This window comes from Suillus plorans, assembly GCF_016647745.1.
Source record: "Suillus plorans strain S12 chromosome Unknown HD556scaffold_105, whole genome shotgun sequence".
In the NCBI taxonomy this organism is placed as follows: domain Eukaryota; kingdom Fungi; phylum Basidiomycota; class Agaricomycetes; order Boletales; family Suillaceae; genus Suillus; species Suillus plorans.
This window is the reverse complement of record NW_024537489.1, coordinates 62,129-80,642: the sequence shown is the minus strand read 5'-3', so window position 1 is coordinate 80,642 and position 18,514 is coordinate 62,129. Positions and strand designations below refer to the sequence as shown.

At 48.7% G+C, this 18,514-nt stretch overlaps 5 protein-coding genes across 5 annotated transcripts; 3 read left to right on the top strand and 2 right to left on the bottom strand.

Annotated features, from left to right (window-relative positions):
* Positions 1-1,264: 1,264 nt before the first annotated feature.
* HD556DRAFT_1249395 (uncharacterized protein) lies at positions 1,265-7,276 on the bottom strand (the record flags this gene model as incomplete). Its single annotated transcript, XM_041298843.1, has 13 exons — positions 1,265-1,681; positions 1,754-1,931; positions 1,982-2,259; positions 2,311-2,751; positions 2,823-2,892; positions 2,940-3,097; positions 3,405-4,801; positions 4,856-4,999; positions 5,053-5,377; positions 5,430-5,810; positions 5,864-6,405; positions 6,709-6,994; positions 7,100-7,276. 13 exons carry the CDS (start codon positions 7,274-7,276, stop codon positions 1,265-1,267), a joined length of 4,794 nt encoding a protein of 1,597 aa, XP_041153183.1.
* Positions 7,277-8,503: 1,227 nt separating this feature from the next.
* HD556DRAFT_1249386 (kinase-like domain-containing protein) lies at positions 8,504-10,409 on the top strand (the record flags this gene model as incomplete). The annotated part of the gene is made up of 8 exons (XM_041298841.1): positions 8,504-8,932; positions 8,995-9,073; positions 9,133-9,313; positions 9,362-9,528; positions 9,580-9,680; positions 9,736-9,877; positions 9,937-10,205; positions 10,263-10,409. 8 exons carry the CDS (start codon positions 8,504-8,506, stop codon positions 10,407-10,409), a joined length of 1,515 nt encoding a protein of 504 aa, XP_041153182.1.
* A 2,840-nt stretch (positions 10,410-13,249) lies between these two features.
* Positions 13,250-14,578, top strand: HD556DRAFT_1420643 (uncharacterized protein). Its single transcript, XM_041304465.1, has 8 exons — positions 13,250-13,424; positions 13,476-13,535; positions 13,594-13,718; positions 13,775-13,848; positions 13,904-13,910; positions 13,961-14,005; positions 14,055-14,134; positions 14,196-14,578. The coding sequence occupies exons 1-8, from the start codon at positions 13,352-13,354 to the stop codon at positions 14,488-14,490; spliced, it is 759 nt and encodes a 252-aa protein (XP_041153181.1). The 5' UTR covers positions 13,250-13,351; the 3' UTR covers positions 14,491-14,578.
* A 347-nt stretch (positions 14,579-14,925) lies between these two features.
* HD556DRAFT_1450456 (NADH-ubiquinone oxidoreductase 12 kDa subunit) lies at positions 14,926-15,278 on the bottom strand (the record flags this gene model as incomplete). Its single annotated transcript, XM_041307766.1, has 3 exons — positions 14,926-14,955; positions 15,010-15,179; positions 15,242-15,278. The coding sequence occupies 3 exons, from the start codon at positions 15,276-15,278 to the stop codon at positions 14,926-14,928; spliced, it is 237 nt and encodes a 78-aa protein (XP_041153180.1).
* A 926-nt stretch (positions 15,279-16,204) lies between these two features.
* HD556DRAFT_1249457 (uncharacterized protein) lies at positions 16,205-17,457 on the top strand (the record flags this gene model as incomplete). The annotated part of the gene is made up of 3 exons (XM_041298846.1): positions 16,205-16,738; positions 16,791-17,023; positions 17,073-17,457. 3 exons carry the CDS (start codon positions 16,205-16,207, stop codon positions 17,455-17,457), a joined length of 1,152 nt encoding a protein of 383 aa, XP_041153179.1.
* Positions 17,458-18,514: the final 1,057 nt, after the last annotated feature.

Here is an 18,514-nt window from a genome sequence, read left to right as displayed (position 1 = left end):
CTGTTTATTGGGTAGATACGGAGATACGTCACAGTGGGAAGCGCTGGGGCATAATGGCTCAGATAATGGAGGGCCCAAGTTGAAACTTGTTGATCAAGGGATTCCAGCGGGACGCACGCGGCCAATGTGGCATCATATATTAAGCTATGTTGATACGTATTCGACAGCAACGCAGGGTTTCACAGGTCCATACAAGTCCGTGGCACATGACATCTAACTCCAGAGAACAAAACAGAGTCAGTGTCACATCCCGGCAGGTAACGACTTGCCTATGCACCCATATCATGGGCATGATGACCCATCTAACTTCTGAGACCTGAGAACAAACTGACTGTCGCGGGTAATAATTATGATAGTACAGCTTGGCTTGCTGAGGACATTATCAATCGACAGCTTCTTGTAATGCGGGGACAAGCAGGACAACGTTCGGCCGTTTGAGTAGGACACAGCTGTTTCGAAATTGTAAGCTGTAAAAAAGGTAGTTCAATTGAATACATGTTAGACCCGTTCAATGGTGATGAGGTGCGTTCCTTGAAATCAGCATTCGTTCTCGCGGATGATCGCATTGACGCTATCAAAAATCCGTTGTTCAGCCTGTCTGTGCTCCATCCGATAGCGGCATCCTCCGTCTTACGTTTGATTTCGACAGGTGGATCGTGGCTAACATCACCGGTTGAGTGGATGCGTCTCATCCTCTGTACTTCTTAGAGAAGATGTTTTCCGCCAGCATAGCACTGACTGATGGAAAAGGTTCTGTACATGGCGCAAAATCCGACAAGAATGGACCGGATCCGGAACCCACCAGTCGTCATCTAGATGTTTGATCAAGTTCTCTTTGCTGATCGTCTCTGAAGGTTCGATGGCCGAGCGCTTGTGGGAGTTTTCTTGCTTGTAGTCAGAGATCCACTCACCCAGTGATCATTGAGGGAACATAGCTTCACCGGTACATGCGTCAGAGTATGCATACTAGCCGGATACTGCCTAGATCTTGCTATCGGATATGGTTGAGCATCTGCTAGTCGTAATGCTAACAATATTTGCCAGCGAACAATTCCTTAGACACACCTTTATATTGGATCAAAATTATGTAGCTGGCTTCATGATGAAACAACACTCAGCTACAACACAACCATGTAAATATGAATTCGATAAAACGATAAACTACTTACTGACAAGAAATGACCCACAATCAATGGTCTGTGATATGGTGGCGAACCACTTCACAATCCAGTATTATATAGTACTTGTTGTCCATACGTCCGAATCAGTCCGAAGCAAATAGTCTTTTAAGATAATCGGCCGCAGCCTGGCGCACAGATCCGTCTACCACCGGATTCGCCAATACATCTGTTGCAAGTTGGGCTCTGTGCTTGACATTAGCTGTCTCTTTTGTGTGCTCCCACTCGGCGGCTTCTCTTTCCAGTCTTGCACGCTCGGCATCTTTGCGAGCAGTACTGTCTCTTTCTTCCCTTTCCTCCCGTCTCCTAAGATACTCTAGCTTGAGTTTGCTGTGCTGAACCTGCGCTTGCAAAAGCTGCAAGCATGCAGCCATCATGTTTTGTGGTAAAGTAAAATTGATAACAGACGTATCACTGCTTGGCGACGGTACGTTTGGGAAGACGGCTCGACTTGGGGTATTTGATGGTCCTGCTTCCTGTATCGGAAGCTCGTTGGTATTAGTCTTATTTGCAATGGAGGGTTGTGATGTGAAAACGAAGGTAGGAGGGCGCGCTTGTGAATGAACTTGTTGAACTTGAGGTTGAGATAGTGTGCTCTGAGGTTGAATTTGAGGTTGAAGAATTGGAATTGGTTCCGTTGCTTCTAATGAATCGTCATCGTCATCTTCGCCGCCGTGGGAATTGGTCGCCCCTGGGACGTTATTTTGGCGGTTTGCGGGTCGTGTACTAGTAGTGGCGGGATCACCATTCCATCTAGTCAGGCTATCTTAGAGCATCCTGCAATCAAGAGAAAGGCGACTCACCTTCTGTGGAACAAAGTATACCAGCCTGACCTATGCCAATGGTCAATCGTCTTGACACCCACATTGCCAACGTCGCAACCGCCTTTGCGAGCAATTTGTAATCGCCGTTCATATTCTCGCAACCTGTCTGCTTCATTCGTCAAGCTGACAGGACCATTCCCCAGTTGCGCGTGAAAACTTTCGAATGCATAGATCTGTTTAAATAAATTGAAATTTCGTTCATAACATCCTTTTAGCGCCTGATAAGTCTTCTTGCCACCAAATACCTCAATGGCACACTATCGCCGAGTAAGTCACACATTAGTGCACCATCTCAAGTGAATACACACCTCGCGAAGACACGAGTTCTTTGTAGCCCGAAGTGCACTCCAGTGGTTATCTTCCCCAACACCCATGAGCCAGTTAAACAATTTTGTCTTCTCGTCGTCAGTCCAGTGTTTAGAACCGTGCGCACCATCGGTGTCAAAGGGGTCATTTATGTCCTCCCCTTCTCTCCGTCTTTTGCCTGATTGTGAACTACCACTGGGAGCCAAGCCGTCAGTCTGCTTACGTTTGGGCCCACTGGTAGTTTGAGTTTCGTTGGTTGGGAGTACCGAAAACTCGTGAATGGGTGAAGAATGAGAAGGACCACCTATCGGTTGGGTAGATCGTGAAGCTTGATCCAAAATTGTCGGCGGTGAATCAGAAAGCCTATATGCTCCGCCGTCATGGAATTGGGGACGCCCGTTGATGGTAGGGTTAAGATGCGAGCCCAGCGCTTGATTCAAACTCTACATATCATTCATTGAAGTCGATATGATATCAGTGGCTTAAGGCTTCTTCGAAGCAATATACAGCGTACCGAGACATTGCTGACATTAGTCTGCAGGTTTGGGTCTCGTTGAAGATGGCCAAAAGCCATGCTTGGGTCGCTACTGCAGGTACAAGCATTGTTATTGACATCTCGCACATCGGTGACCGCAAGCGGAAGGGGGTGTGGAGTCTGGACATTACGAGATTAGCACTCACTTGTTGGTTTCCATATTCCATAGGCCAGGCTGTGAACCACAATGAACCAGCGTGAACCGCTCGTACGTGTGTTGTGGCTCGGCTTGAGAAAAGGCGGGCTGTTTGGTTCTAAAGTCGCCGCCAAACAAACCCGGTCACACAACAAATCACCATGTACCAGTTCGCCTGGGTGGACCAGGTTAGGTCGTGTCAAGCAGTTCTAGTTCACATTCTTCCGATTGATTCCGACAAAAGTAAGTAAGGTACAGACAATGTATGTAGCAATACGAAGTACTAGAGATCATGATATAGTAGCAGTAGTGACCAGAATTTAGATAACTTTTCATTCAACCTCGTCGTCCGGCTCTCCCTCCGCGTCCAGATCAGAATATTGATCGAGATCGTTGGATAATGTTGGAGCGGAACAAATGGGCACTGAGTCTTGACCAGCACTTTCCCTCCAGGTAGTTTGAGAAGTGGGTGAGTGCACGGCTCCGATAATATCAGAGCCCCCAGAGTCCTTGCTCCCTACCCCGTTTGCAGTCTCCACAACGAACAAGGTGTCGTCGCTTGGTACGCTGTGTCGACTGGTTATGCCGGTGAGAGGCGTATCCGCTTCCTCCGACTTAATCTCGGGATCCGGTGGTTGCGACTGAGCAAGTGAGGATCGTGTATCTAGTTCTGACATAGACGAGGTCGTCTCCACTCGAGGAGATTGAGCGCCATTATTGACAGAACCAGATGATCCGGATGAATGATGAGAGACATCTTCCTCCTGACCGACCTCACTGACGGGGTTAATGTGACCGTTGGAGTGAGTAGGACCATCAGGCAGCTCAGCACGGCCTTCCACACGCTCTGAAGGGGTTTCTGACACAGGCGATTCTATCCTCCTGCGTTTGACTCGAGTCAGGGGTCTTGATGGTGACGGTGAAACAGTCATCCTCCCAGACTCAGATACCGCTGATAACGCATCATCCGGTGGCTTTATCCGTGCCCGTCCTCGTCGCCGTTTGGCAGGAATATCAGGACTCGATTGTTCTGCCAGCTCATCAGTTTGAGGGGCAGCATTGTTGACCGCACCGTCGATGCCAGTAATAGGGCGAGCCGATACAGAACGTGTGTGTCGTTGGAGGGCAGTGCGCGTGATCGTGTTACGACTCGACTGCGTTCGCGAGAAGACGGACCGAGGCACTTCGCCTCCTTTAACGCGACTCCGCAATTGCTTCTTTGTCACAGGAGTTTCAGGGTTTTCGGTTATGAGGTCATCAAACAGACGCGCTGCAGGAGTGTCTACGACATGATGAGTGTCTGTAGGCGCTGCCTCAGATACGCTGACGGAGGGTTCGGCAGAACCAGGGGCCGGCGTCTGATTGTCCACCTGATCAGTGACTGGGATTGGTGTTTCCGCAACGCCGTTTAGAGCACCCATGCCGGCACCCAGCTCCGCTTGCAAAACTTCCCCGCCAGCTTTTGTCCGTGCCAGCACAAACGGCGTCCATTTCAACCGTTCCGGTTTCAGCTTCATGTATCCCTTCTTCTCCCACGCCCCAAGGTAGTGTTGCACCTTCTCAGGATCCCAGGTAATCTGATACCGCGTAGGGGGGACAAAGGGTGTGTTGGCCTTACTTCCGGCCTCCTCCTCCTTGTTTAGCGTGCTCTGCCGCTGAAGGTGACGCCGCGCAATGCCGTTCTTGCGCCCTCGTGGGAACTTGATAGCTTGCCCTGGTGTAGGTCTCATAGGCGGTGTAACAGATTGCACAGAGATCATTCCCTGGTCGTGAAGGGTATTATAAATATCTTCGATGGTCATAGATGTGCCCTTGCTGATAGCTGTCGATGATGAATGTCAACGCGCTCGATATTTGAGGAAGCTTAGAAACATACCTTCAAGGGTTGGGTTTTCCGGTGATGTATGAAGGTATCGCATGAGTGCGAGGGTCCAATAGTTCTTGTACCCCAGTTGACCAAGCCCTGAGAGTGGCTTCTCGGGTGATCCCGCGCGTTGTTCCTTCTTGGAGAGAAGATAACCTAAAGTCAAATGTCAACTTGTATCGATGTGACCTTATGTTACGAGTGCTCACTGAAATCGATCAAGAAATTCCCCCATCCTTGTCTCTGCCTCACAGGCAACGCCATGATACAACTGACGTTGTAGTCCTTCGGAGAACACTTCTCTTTACTGAAGTACCCAACAAAACGTGCGCCCATATCGTCAGTTTCTGTAATAACGTAGAACAAAAATGGTTCGACGTCATAGAAGAGTGACTTGTGATCTAGGAACATCTTCGACAACAAGCAAAGATTCTGGCAGTATATCTTGTTCTTGCGTCCGTCTACTTCGAAAATAGACATGGCACCATCGCGATAAATCTCGTCGCCTGGTGGATGTCGTGTTTTGCATTTCATCTGCGAAGTAGTCAGTACTCACATATACCCCCATGTGATGGGCCTAACTCACGCTATGTCTACCAAAAGCAAAGCCACTTCTCATATATTTGAGGCAAAATTCACAGAACCACAGTCGTCCATCCGGGATATTTGAGAACTCTTCCGGAAAGGGGGCATCGTACCACGGGTGGATATCATACTTCCCGAAGCGGATGATCCGGATGCGTAACGTGGAGGGAGGCGTTGGGAAACCCGACGGGGTAGCAGGGATGGTGGAAGGTGTGTGCGGAATCGCACCAGGTGTGGAAGGTACTGGCGAGCGAGCTGGTATTGAGGAAGGTATTGTTATGTGTTGGAGAGCGTGAGACCGTAGGGGACGAGACGAAGGACCAGCTATTGGAGGATCAGGTGTGTCAATTGATGGTGCTGATTGAGGTGGTGCAAGTTTTTCCTGTGTAAAGGAGTTAGCTCATTGTTCATGAGCACGAGAGGACAAGAGAAAACCTCAGCCGCCAGACAACTTTTATCAAATCGTGCTCTGTCAAAGTCTGTGATCCCTGTTTTTGACATGTCCCTATCAGCAGGGTTGAGGAAGTCCTCGAAGATATTTCTGTCGGGGTCTTCTTCTCGCTCTTTGCCCTTACCCTTTGGAGGGATTCGCAGACGTACGACGAGCGGGTGTGCCGCAGGCGAGCGCAGGCGGATGCGTTTGAGAGGCCGTGGGGTTGGCTGTTCAATTCTACGCTTTGGCGGCTTCTTTATTCGCTGGCTGGGTCGCTGGCGTGGTGTCGGTGCTTGCACAGTATTGGTATCATCGGATGCAGATTCAGAGTCCGAAGAGTCTTCAGACGAATCGTCATCACCATCGTCAACTTCAACATCCACTTCAGGCTCGGCAGTTGCCTCGTCTCTATCTTGGGGATCGGAATTTGTGGTGGATGCAACGTCGGATTCTAAAGGAAAGAGAGATTGGTGGCACATTGGGCAGTGCCATGTTCCGGGAGGCGTTTCTTCCAGGGGAGGCTGCATACAATCCATATGCCACCCTGATTGATTTGGTAACTTAGTCATTGTCCAAGATACAGATGACGTATAGAACACACCTCGATCACAAAAGTCGCACAGTAGTATTCTCTCCTGTGTTGTTATGAACATGAGCAATTTCTAACAGTTAAGGGGGCTTACTCACATCATCGCCTTTTTCTTGACAAATTTCGCAAGTTTTACATTCGGTGCACTTCCAAGGATATGAACGAATAGTGTCTGCTATAGCGCCAAGTTGCAAGCAGCTCGGATGACCTAGTTGTAAGTTTTGTCAAAATTTCAATTTTGTGGGTGACTACACATACCACTGCGACCGCATTCTACACAAGTGACCATGACCTCGGGTTCAGCCTCCTTGTTCCTCTTGTCATCCCCCTGACAAAACCCGCACTCGGGTTCTCGCCGGGGTTTTCGCTTTCTCTTTGGTGGCTTGATGGGTGGCGGAACGACTTCTTCTTGAATATGTAGATAAGGCACAGGTTGGGGCGCAAATGGATCGCCACGGGGACCTTGGTCATATTGTGAAGGCTCCTGAGAGTAGTGTCGAGGGTGAGGTGGAATAAAATCCTCTGGAATGTGCACGGGTGGACCCTAATTGCAAGTATATGAGCCGTCTTGCAAAGAGTTCTAATTACAACACGCGACGCGTTTGGCGCCTGCGCGGTATGACATATTCAATCATCAAGCATAACTTACCTGCTGCGAAACATTTAACTGAACGGCTTCGTTGCCCATGATAGCTGGGTCGATGGGTAGTGGCCCGGCGAGTGCAGGATCAATAGGAATATCACTAGCAGGGCTGAACGGTGTTCCATGTTCACTTGGTACTTCATGGTCGAATGTGGCAGCTACTGGAAACGGAAGACTCCGCATAATTGCATTTGCGTCGCCGAAAGCAACGATGAGCTGAGGGGTAACAAAGGGGGATTGACTCGCAGTCGACGTCGTCCACAGCGAGCGACGGCCTTCTGTGACACATGCGCGTGACGAGTAGTCAATAAATTATGGTCACGTTTCTTAGTAAAATGGGTAAATCTAAGCCCATTTCATGGCCATTTTTGGTATAGTTTATGATAAATATTTATGAACATGATCCAAATCTAGTATTTCCTTTACCGTGTAAGGTCGCTGGCGTCTCGAATAAGGTTCCTTGATTGCAAAGCCCATGATCACACTGCTTGGATTCATTGTGTAATGCCACGATGACATGCTAGTTATTTCGGATCCTTCATATGCCAATCGGCACCCCTTCACCCGTGCAACGCCCATCTGATGGTGATGGAATGAAATGTAGTACTCACCGTTGTCAGTCACTCGATCGAGGCTCAGACGGAGCACTCGCGGGGAGAAAGGCTTGGAGCAGCAGTCATGCCGTGAACGTCATCGGAGCGGCTCTAGGCTGATGGCCCATGATACGGTCGGTCGGTAGCAACAGAAGGGAAATTGGTAAAGGTAGTGATCATAAGCGGGACAAACGTGGACCTAAAAACAAGAAATGGGATATAAATTTGCCCATACATATGATAATGACACAGCTTGAGGGGTTTGGTTGGTGAAACAAGATATATATATCAGGCCCTGCACAACAGGCCACGATAGGACTCCGAAATAGTTCCATGTTGGATTCTGAGCTAGCTCATGGCCTCGAATGATATCGCAGAATGCCGTCGGGTTCTGAGTATACCGGCGGCCACAGGAAGCCCTATAGCAGAATTCTGGCAGAAGGTTCCCTAGAGGGCCCCGGCTCAGTTTTAAGCGTTCGACAAACCACAGCTGTCCGTGCGCTGGTTTAACGTGGTTTGTGGCTATCAGCGAGTGGCTAAACCAACTTTATAACTTCGTGATAAATAAACCACAACAACTACCATTTCATCCTGCGTTACATTCTCTCAAAGTGGTCCACCGTTCAGCTCCTACGCTGGCTTTCAATATCCTTCCCTTAACGTCCCTTGTTCGCCTTCTACCATTGCCATCACGGCTACAGCATCACTTTTGACGATGCAGACAGCTCTGCATCGTCAGCTTGCTCCAATGTTGCCTCAATATCTTCCACAATCTCTCACTCTCAATAGTACAAGAGCCCTCCCAAATTCCATAGTCATGCCCACTCCTCCAGTTACTTCTCGCAAGAGGAAGCGTGCACATCAATATACTGTGAGCTACAGCGAAGTTCAAGAGGTCGACGAAGAAGGCAGGGTCCGTGAAGTCATAGTCATTGAAGATACTCCTCCTCCTTCTACAATATCGCCCGCAACAACCCATACAAACGTCTTTTCGACCTCATATCAATCTCCAGTGTATTCCGCCCCAATACGGACAAGGGCCCGTGCTGCTGCCGAGGCACAGACCCTTTCAGCGAGCACTTCGTCCGCAGCGATCGTGGCGCCAGCGCCTAAGAAGAGGAGACGGGAGCCTGCTGATGACTCCCGTCCAATCGTCACAAAGAAGACAGCCGCTCCACTACACCAGCAGCAACCCGTGGCGTCGACCAAATCGTGGGCCAGCGGCAGCGGGGCTGCCACGGCTGATGTACGTAATCATCGTTCGTTCTACAGAATCGCTTCCAGTGCATACTCACGTTTCACTCACAGACTGTCAATGGCAACATTCCTTGTGATGATAAGGAGGGCCATTACATTATTGTCCCAGATGACATTATTTATAATCGATGTGAGTCACCCTCTTACCCCGATCATATCTTTTCAACTGATGAAACTTCTCTCTTCTAGATCGTACTGTTCGTCTCTTGGGGCAAGGAACCTTTGGCAAGGTTGTAGAAGCGGTTGATATCCATAACCAGAACCGGGTAGCGATCAAGATTATCCGCGCTATCCCGAAGTATCGCGATGCCAGCAAGATCGAGATTCGCGTCCTCCAGAAATTGAAGGAGCGCGATCCATCAAACGTCCAGTGCGTATCGACAACGAACTATCTACTCGTTTTAAACGTATCTTTCAGCAAATGTATTCATCTGTTGCATTGGTTCGACCATCGAAACCATATTTGCCTGGTGTCAGAATTACTTGGCATGTGTGTATACGATTTTTTGAAGGAAAATGAATTTGCGCCATTCCCGCGAAACCATATACAGTCGTTCGCCAGGCAATTGCTTGGCAGCGTAGCTTGTAAGTGCTTCGTATCCTTTGTTTCGTCTTAGAGTTCTCATGTTGCGTCAGTCTTGCATGACCTTCACTTGATTCATACGGATCTTAAACCGGAAAATATCTTGCTTGTACGCAACGATTACCGACTGACTGTGGTATCTGTACCTGGCAAGGTACGATTTGATGTGACCGATGTGTCAGAGTTCCATAACTTACCTGCTTTGTCAGCGTAACGCACCAACACGGACGAAAAGAATGCTCTCTTCAACAGATATTCGTCTTATAGATTTTGGATCAGCAATCTTTGAGGAAGAGTATCACTCAACCGTCGTCTCCACGCGGCACTATCGTGCGCCTGAGATTATTCTTGGTAAGTGGGATCCTCTTCAATTTTTCTCCGACACATATTTACATTTCATTTCATTCTAGGTTTAGGGTGGTCATACCCGTGTGACGCCTACTCATTAGGGTGCATTTTGGTTGAATTCTACACTGGTGTCGCTTTGTATCAGACGCATGACAACCTGGAGCATCTCGCAATGATGGAGATGGTCATGGGTAAAATGCCTGATCGGTTCGCCCGTCTCGGAGCGCGGGCTAAGCCCGAGTTCTTCAAGGACGGTGCACGGCTGGACTGGCCGAAGCCGAAGGCTTCGCGGCAGAGCAAGAAGGACGTGCGAGCTACCCGACCTCTTCAGGTAGGACGACCAGTTGTGGACTGGCCGGGCTTCTCCTAACGACTCCTCACCTCACAGGACGTAATACCTCCGACGGACCAGATCAACAAACAATTTGTGGATCTTGTGCGGCGATTACTTGCCTTTGACCCAGCACAGCGAATTACCGTTCGAGACGCATTGCACCATCCGTACTTTTCTTTTAACATTCCCGAAGAGTTGTAGCCCTTTATCTATATCCACGCTGTAGAACTTCCTTGACTTGATCACGCACTCCGACCAACATCCTGCCTGCCGGTATACACTCCGCCGCTGTCATCTCACCCTCACAACACTCACTCACACACATTGGAATTGTTATTATGATAATCCATCTTGGTCATGTACAAGCCTCACACCCACTCTCATTCCTACCTGTTTAATTCCCTGGTTTCTCTCTTTTCGTTTTTACCATCAGGTTCCAATCAAGTGTGTCTAACAAGTGCAATAATTGTTCTCTACCGCTTCCGTCAAGCAGTATCTTATGTCCTACTCATTTGCACGCGGCGTCCTGCTACACATGTAACATGCTACTTCCACCTCGCTCGGTCGGAGTTCGTGAAGAAAATCCTGTGGAGCAGGATATTTGACGGGGAATACGACGATGCAGGCATTCCTTGCATTGATCAATTGATTAATGATTGTCGGCCGTCCATTGGCTACTGGTCCCTGATTTGGCAATTGCTACAGCGGCGATCGTGCCGATGCAGTTATTTCAGCGTGGGTCCTGCGCGTGAGTAGTTGCAGGTTGGTGACCTTTACTGTGGGCTCTCCTCCCCGTCCCTGACGCAGTCAGCTTTAGTCGCACTGTCCTGTCGCTTACTCGAATCAACCCTGATTGGTGACAAGTCGTCGTATGGAGGCGGATGGCCACGCTACCTCCTGCCCATTGTGATGGTGGGACCATGGCTATGGTCGACCATCTGATGATGATTGGATCCGCGCGGTGAGCTTGTGGAGCTCCGGCCCTGTTGTTGATGCGGCTATTAAGTGAGGCTCGAGGGCTGACTACCTGAGATCTTGCTAATGTATCTTAGTTTCAATAGGCCTTGAAACAGAGCCCCTGTGACAAGAAGGTGATAATAGAAACAAAGACCGTGTTTACAACTTCTCTTTGTTCGCTGCTTGGTCCGAGGCAATCAACTATGCCGTCTCTTCGACGCTACAATGACAATGATAGCAGTTGGTGGATTTCTTGTCAGCGTCTACTTGTAGTCCACAAGTGGACAATGATATCGAGCATTTCATCACTTTGATGCGACACTGCTGAGTCCAAACTACCGCATACAATTCAAGCAGGCGGTGTTACTATGGTGTTTCTCGATCCTGATGCTACTCACTTTATAAGCGATGACTAGGACGCAATTCATCAAGGGCAGGCTGTTCCCTTGTCTTCTAACACAGGTATCGGTTTTTCGCGAGCGGATGTAACATTCCGTAAGTGTGAAATGCCCTACAGCCGCGTCCAGTTGCCGGCGTCCGGTTGCAAAATGTACACTGCAGTGACCAAGGTCGTTATCACACGCCACCTTTACCTGGCAGGGGCTTTGAGAAGGCTAAAAGCTTTTGTCTCTGAAAGCAGGCATCCATGTAATACTTTTGCGCATTTTGGTCGGTCACACGTCAGCCGCATAGCTGCAGTCCTATCACTTTGGCTGTACCTACTGAATCGAGTTTTCACGAGCGACTCAAGTATGTACGTGTCAAGTACGATGCTGAACTTACGTGTCGCCGTGTCGAGTGTGTATATTCACAAGCACCTGCCGTGCCCAATGCACCAATGGAGCGGTCCGCTGTTGAGTCGACAGGCCGCCATCATCTTTCAAGGTGGACTTTTCATCAGAGTACACGGTTACATGGCCAATCGTGACGGTTCTATCAAACACGTGGTCGGACCGTATGACGTACCTTAGTCCGCCTGGGAGCCACTCTACTCACAGCGGACTGGAAGCATTTGTACCGAATTGATAAGCCCCTACGTGCTCCGTCCTATGAAAGCATGCCTATACTTTCAACACCACCACCAGTGAATTGGTCCCCACTCATTCATCTCTTGTGACCCATCATTCTCCTGTGAAATTGCATTTGCACCAGTTTTTATTGAGCAGCCGCAAATAATACTTACGTATATTAATGCACTCCCGAGCACAACAAGAGCTGATCGCAGTGGAAACACGGTATGGTGTGCACTGCGCCGACAAGGGCGATGCAGGGTCATAGGAACAACAATTACAGCTTCATGCTATGTCCTTCAAATATCTGATGAAGAAACCAGTGTCTAGATTGAACATAAAGGAGTGATTATGTTTCCAAACTAGACACTGGTTTCTTCAGCTTACCCGACCAACGTTCCCTCGCCTATGCAAGAGCCGTCCGAGAAGAGGCGCAAACCATTTCCTCAAGGATATAGGCGACATGCGGCTTACTAGTATATATAATAGGAATGTCAGAAGGTCGATATGTGCAGATGCTGGCTACGGCCTAACCGCCAGCTGGAGGGCAGATGGTATCTCGGGAGTAAGAGGCACGGCTGGATGGGCATGGCGTATGCCATGACTCGCCCATGTCACAGTCGGATCCACAGAGCAGGAGAACACATGTGTACTCGTGCCGGCAGTCAAAGGCGGCTCCCGGACGCCGGGCCTCGACAAGGTCCTTAAATGTTTGGCAAGTTCAGCGGTAAAAGTTGAGCGCAGATCCATATCACGAGATTTGGTGGACATACCCCATGGAAGCCATTTTCTCCTTAATCCCGAGCTATGGTCTGGTGGGCAAGTGAATTGCTTGTAGAACTTGATGCTCTGCGTCAGTTGAATCGATGGGGAGAACATTGACCGTTCCAAAACCTTAAATCCGTGACAGTAACCTGCTACAGATCTCAGGCTACATATCAGTGCCGAGTACTAATAGTTGCCATGCAATGATGCTGCACGTTCGTCTTGCCTCCGGTGATGCATGTTTACCCAGTGGCTGAGCAAGATCATGGTTTCTGCATGCATGTGAACGTGAGAAACCTGCCCTAGAGTCTAGGAGACGTAACGTGTTCAACGTCTTCTTCGAAACTGACTAGACCGTTCCACCATTTACATTTTGTGCATCTTGCTTTCGTTTACTTTGCTTCATCTAATATGCGCCCCTCAATTTACATTGCGCGTAGTCTGAGCCTTGCCACCGTGTTGATGGCACTGGGAGTTTCTGCTTGTGAGTTTGTTCACTTTTCCACCGAATAATGAAAGCATATTCGTTGTATAGCTCTGGATGATCCTGAGATAGTCATTGAAACCACTTTCCCCGAGAGCAACCCATTTGGCCGTACGTGCTGGTACTGCTTCTCACTCTAGTTCGCAAAGTTTGACACATAGCATAACAGACGTGGTGAACGGAGAGCGGAACCAGATTTTGCTTCTGGTTGAGAACAAGTCTGACAAGAATGTGACCTTACAGTCGGTTGCGGGGTCGTTCCATCATTCCGAGACTGGAACTCTCATAAAAAATGTTTGTCGGTATCGTGTTATGCTTACTTCTGAGTTGTCTAACATTTGTGTCGTCAGACGTCTTCACTGGCGTATGATATCCCCCTGCTCGAGGGTTCAAAACTACAAATACCTTACTCTTTCTACTCTGAGTGAGTTCCCTTAAATTCTTTGTAAATGTATCTGTGCTGACGAGTTTCGTTCCAGATTCAAGGTATGACCACCCAATTATTCTTCATTACACTTTGACTCAACATGAACTAGCCGGGAGACTTGAGACTCAACATCTGGCTAGAGCACACCGTTGATGTAAGTGCTTGAAACTCACTACTGTCATACTTATAAACGCATCTTTCAGGACGACAAATACCGTGTGACAGCTTACGACTCAGTGGTGACGATTGTTGAGCCTGAACCATCCTGGCTAGATCTCAAACTGTACGAGCAATTGTTTCAAGTCACCTCGTTTGGTGCTCTCTAACCTTGCGTTCGTCAACAGCTTTTCCACCTACCTCATAGTTTTCGCCGCATTCGCGGGTGTGACATATACAGCATACAATGCATATGTTCCTTCGCAGAAGCCGAAACGCAAACGTCCAACCCAGGTCAGCGCACCTATTGGCCCAGTGACCGCGAGTGGTTCGAGTGGCTACCAAGAGGAGTGGATTCCTGAGCACCACCTCAAGAAGACAAAGGGAAAGAAGACAAAGCCCGACAGCGTTGCGGTCAGCGAGGAATCGAGCAGTGAGGCAAACGGCACAGAGGGGAAGAGGACGAGGAAGGGAAAGAAGTAATGATGGGCAGAGCAAAATAATTGTCAACTACTTGACCATCTTTGCATCCTATCGGATAACTTATACAGGTGATGATTCACGTGCAGCATATGTGATATGGAAGTGTCCCGGATGTTAACATCGGTGGAAGTATCATGTTCTGGGCCCTTCCTCGACATCGGTCGTCAATTACTCGTCTGCATCTTGAATCTGCTTTGCATGCTGAGAGTCTGGGCATTGCTAGAAGAGGCAGATCAGAGCCGCGAGAGACTTTGTGGGAATATAATTCTTCCTCTCCCTCACAATTTGACCATTCTCAGTCTTCCGTGTTTCCTGAGTAGCGATGCGTTATCGGGCGCGGAATGGTTACCAGTGCAACACCGCGGACACCCACTTAAACATCGATTAATGCCGCTGTGTAATTCGAGTGGTCATTCTAAGAAGCACTACGACAATCTAGAAATCAATCTTTTTGTAGCCCTTGACCTATTACCAACGTCCGCTCAGTGGTATCAGTGAGAACGTGTGCATAACACATACCTTGTTTTCTTTGAGCATTGAAATATATTTGTCCGAGAGCCATCTGCAGTTCTCCAGGTGGTTAACACCCTCAAGCCGATGACATTTCACGAGCTCGTCGCGTACAAGTCGGGCTTCCATGGCTTTCACCCAAGACTCACGAACGAACTCTTCGCGTTCTTGGAGTTTTGCTGGCCAGTTGGACAGGTGGGTTAGTGAAGATTTTGGTTGAAAGAGTATTTTGAATTCATACATTTTATAAACTCGGCTTTGTCTGCGAACTCGGACATGGTCGCGGTAGCTAAGGATTGTTTGGCTATTGTTTGTACTTGATGGCTTTGTCTCGGTTCCATGATGATCCGCTTCGAGTTGACTGAAAGCCTCGAGGTTCCGGGTCTCGCACCAAGCCATGCGTCCTTTGGATATAAGGGATACGACGGGCCGAATTGTATCAATATTGAAGATATCGATCTTCTGAATATTGTCTATTGACATCTAGGCAGGTCATTCGAAACTGAGACACTATCAATAGCAAATCTATAGCAGGCTAGCCCGCACAGGCCTGATATGAGCCGAGAAATGCCAAGCATGCTGGCGATGCCGTTCGTCACTGCGACTGGTCGTTATTCAACGTTTCGTTCCTTGCAAGTGCACCCCTGGGCTTGTCATGATCTTTGTTGCTGAACGTTGATCAAATACATACCGTTCACGTTCAATTACGCGTGGTAACTGGATCATATCTTGCATTCCGATCAGCGCCACAGCTCTTGGAAATATTAAATTATGAAGGTTTCAGTGCTGCGCTATGCAAATGGGCGGCTTTATTTAAAGCCAAGCGTCAACGCACACTCAAGGTTCCATCGCCGCAATGAACGCCCCTCATTATCCAGAACCGACATGGATGCGCATATCTGGTCGCAAAACCCCGCTCTACACCAGGTATTTGCCGTTTGAAATACCATATCCCCTTATTCTGACTTTCTTGTGCAAAGGCCGTTGCTAGGATCTGAGCTATTTGATGACCGAACTAGCGTTCTACTTGATGGGTAGCCCAATCAAAGTCATTTATTGCCAACATATGCTCACTCTTTCTTCAGTATGACCGACGCATGTGTCGGCTTCACATTTCGGAGCCTATATGCTGCGGACGAGGTGAAACAACGCGCTCGCAATGCCTTCGCTAGGCTTCGGTAATAGTTTTTGCCTCATCCTGTGCATGGCGTATCCTCACAGGGAACACATACGTAGCTTTTCGTGTCCAATCATTGCAACCAATATAGTGGGTGACGTTTCCGGTCCCATTCCGAGATCATGGGTATATGCGCCTGTACAAGGTCTATCGGAGCTCACGCGCTGGACAAACGATGCCTTTTGCATCGTGCAACACGATCCGAACGTTGATGCTTTCGTCGAAGCAACTAGTCAACGTCGACTCCCTTACCAGCCCCAGAACGCAAGTCCCATCTGGTTTCGTTGCTATCTTCTCTTGGGCAACAATAACAAACACGGCCTCTATTTTCATGGTCCGCATGCCATCATGGACGGTGGCCCGACGCTCAATGCCTTTGCACTCATGCTCCAATGGATGACGAATGATGTCATCGAACCTGCTGAGAACTTACTGTGGGGGACAGAATGGCACAACCTGCCCCTTGGTCCTGTTGGTGCCACAGGTGGTCCTCGTGAAGATTGGGATATCGCAGGTATCGAGCTCCTGAAGCAATTGTCAGACTCCGAAGCGGTCCACACGGTATGTTTTTGACATGCTTATCTCCTACTCCCATTCCGACCAGTTAATGTAGATACCTTTGACTGTGCGTCCGTTTCGAATGTCACAAAGTGCCGTCGGAAAGACATGTAGACTGGAGCGAGTTCTCGATCCGACATTAACGCGTAGGCTAGTCAACAAAACACGGATCACCGGTTGCTCGATGTCTCATCTGTTTGAAGCTGCATATTGCATGGTGCTGCTCGCCCGCAACCAACTTCCACCATCCGTGTGGGATGCCTACCACTTTCCAGGCAACTCCTCTGCGTGAGTACCCACAACACAGAGAGATGTAAATCTACTGACGAAATTTCAGTATCTCGCTGATTCCGCACCTGAAACTGCCCTACGATACGAAAACGCATTTCATCTCTTCCCGCTCGCATATACCGATCCAGATTTCGATGGCTGAAGTATCGCCCATAGTATCGCCCAGAAGGCAGCTCCTGCAACTTACCCAAGCCATAGAGCAAAAATACGCTAGGTTTGCTACGCATCCCTGTATGCCGCACGTCCAGGCTGCAAGGGCATATCAACCAGATGCTCTGTCAGAAAGACCAAACTTCGAGAGTTCTATCAACAACGTTGGCCCTATGGAGCGGCGACTTCCGTTATCATGGAAAGGGAGGCATACCGCTGAGCCGGTCATTGAGCTGGAGTCTGTGTTGTTTTCAGTCAGACTAACGTCTTTAACTCCGTAAGAAGTTTTTCAAGTCTGTTCATTGGGTGTGTCTGAACAAATTGGCAGAATAATCCACATATGGACCATGAAGGGCAGTTTACATGTTCAGATTCAAGTGCGCAACATTTCATACTTGGTTATGGGAGAGACTCACTGATTGTACAGGCAAACGACGCCTGGCCAAAAGCAGACCTACAGGACCTTCTAGACGCTATTTGTTCTCGAGCATGCCTGGTTCTTGAAGACTTTTCCCAAAATCCTCCAGGCCTGCCCTTGAGCGAACGAAGCAAACTTTGACGTCAGAAAGTCTTTCAAATTTTGCTTGATCATCTTTCTGGGTGATTGCGCTTCGAGCATCCTTGTTGCGACTCGCTTTCTGGTCCCAGCTCACCAAACCTTCTTCCGTCCGCGTCAGCAGAACCTTTGGGCGAAGCAGTGGAGAGAGCACTCCTCGCGTGCTCTGTTTGGTCACGGGAGTTTGCCGAACAGGCATGGAATATATGGTTGAAGCTTTCGAGAGCCCAAGCTCCAACAGCGAACGAAGAGACATACGGTTGTTATGTTATAGGTCTGCTAATGTATGAGGATGCTGAATACTCTGGCATAAATATCCACCAGTACTGCAGAATGGCATGTGCCCCTGAGTATCTCATAGGAAATCAAACCCTAGCGCCTCGATCCTGCAAGTAAATTTTAGTTTGAAATTCTTCCAATGTGGAGACTCATACAGTGTCACTACTAGTACTCATGAGTGAAGCGTCGATAATGTGACATGGGTAAGTCGTACCATTAGGCTACGGCGGCTTGCGGGATATTGATAGCGAGGATACCCTTGTTCTGCATGTGCACGTTTCACTGGGAAAAGAAGGGCGCATCAGAACTAACTTGTCTCGACCCTGAAGAAATCATTTCCGGGTGACACTTACTGAATCGTGCGTTCGGAACTTTAAGTTCTGTTTCTTGGTATTACTATAATGATACGACGACTGCGGCACGACAAAAGTAGAAGCTCTAGGATGATATCGTTGATTTCATCTTCTATACCGTGCTATCGTAGCATGGAATTTTATCACAAT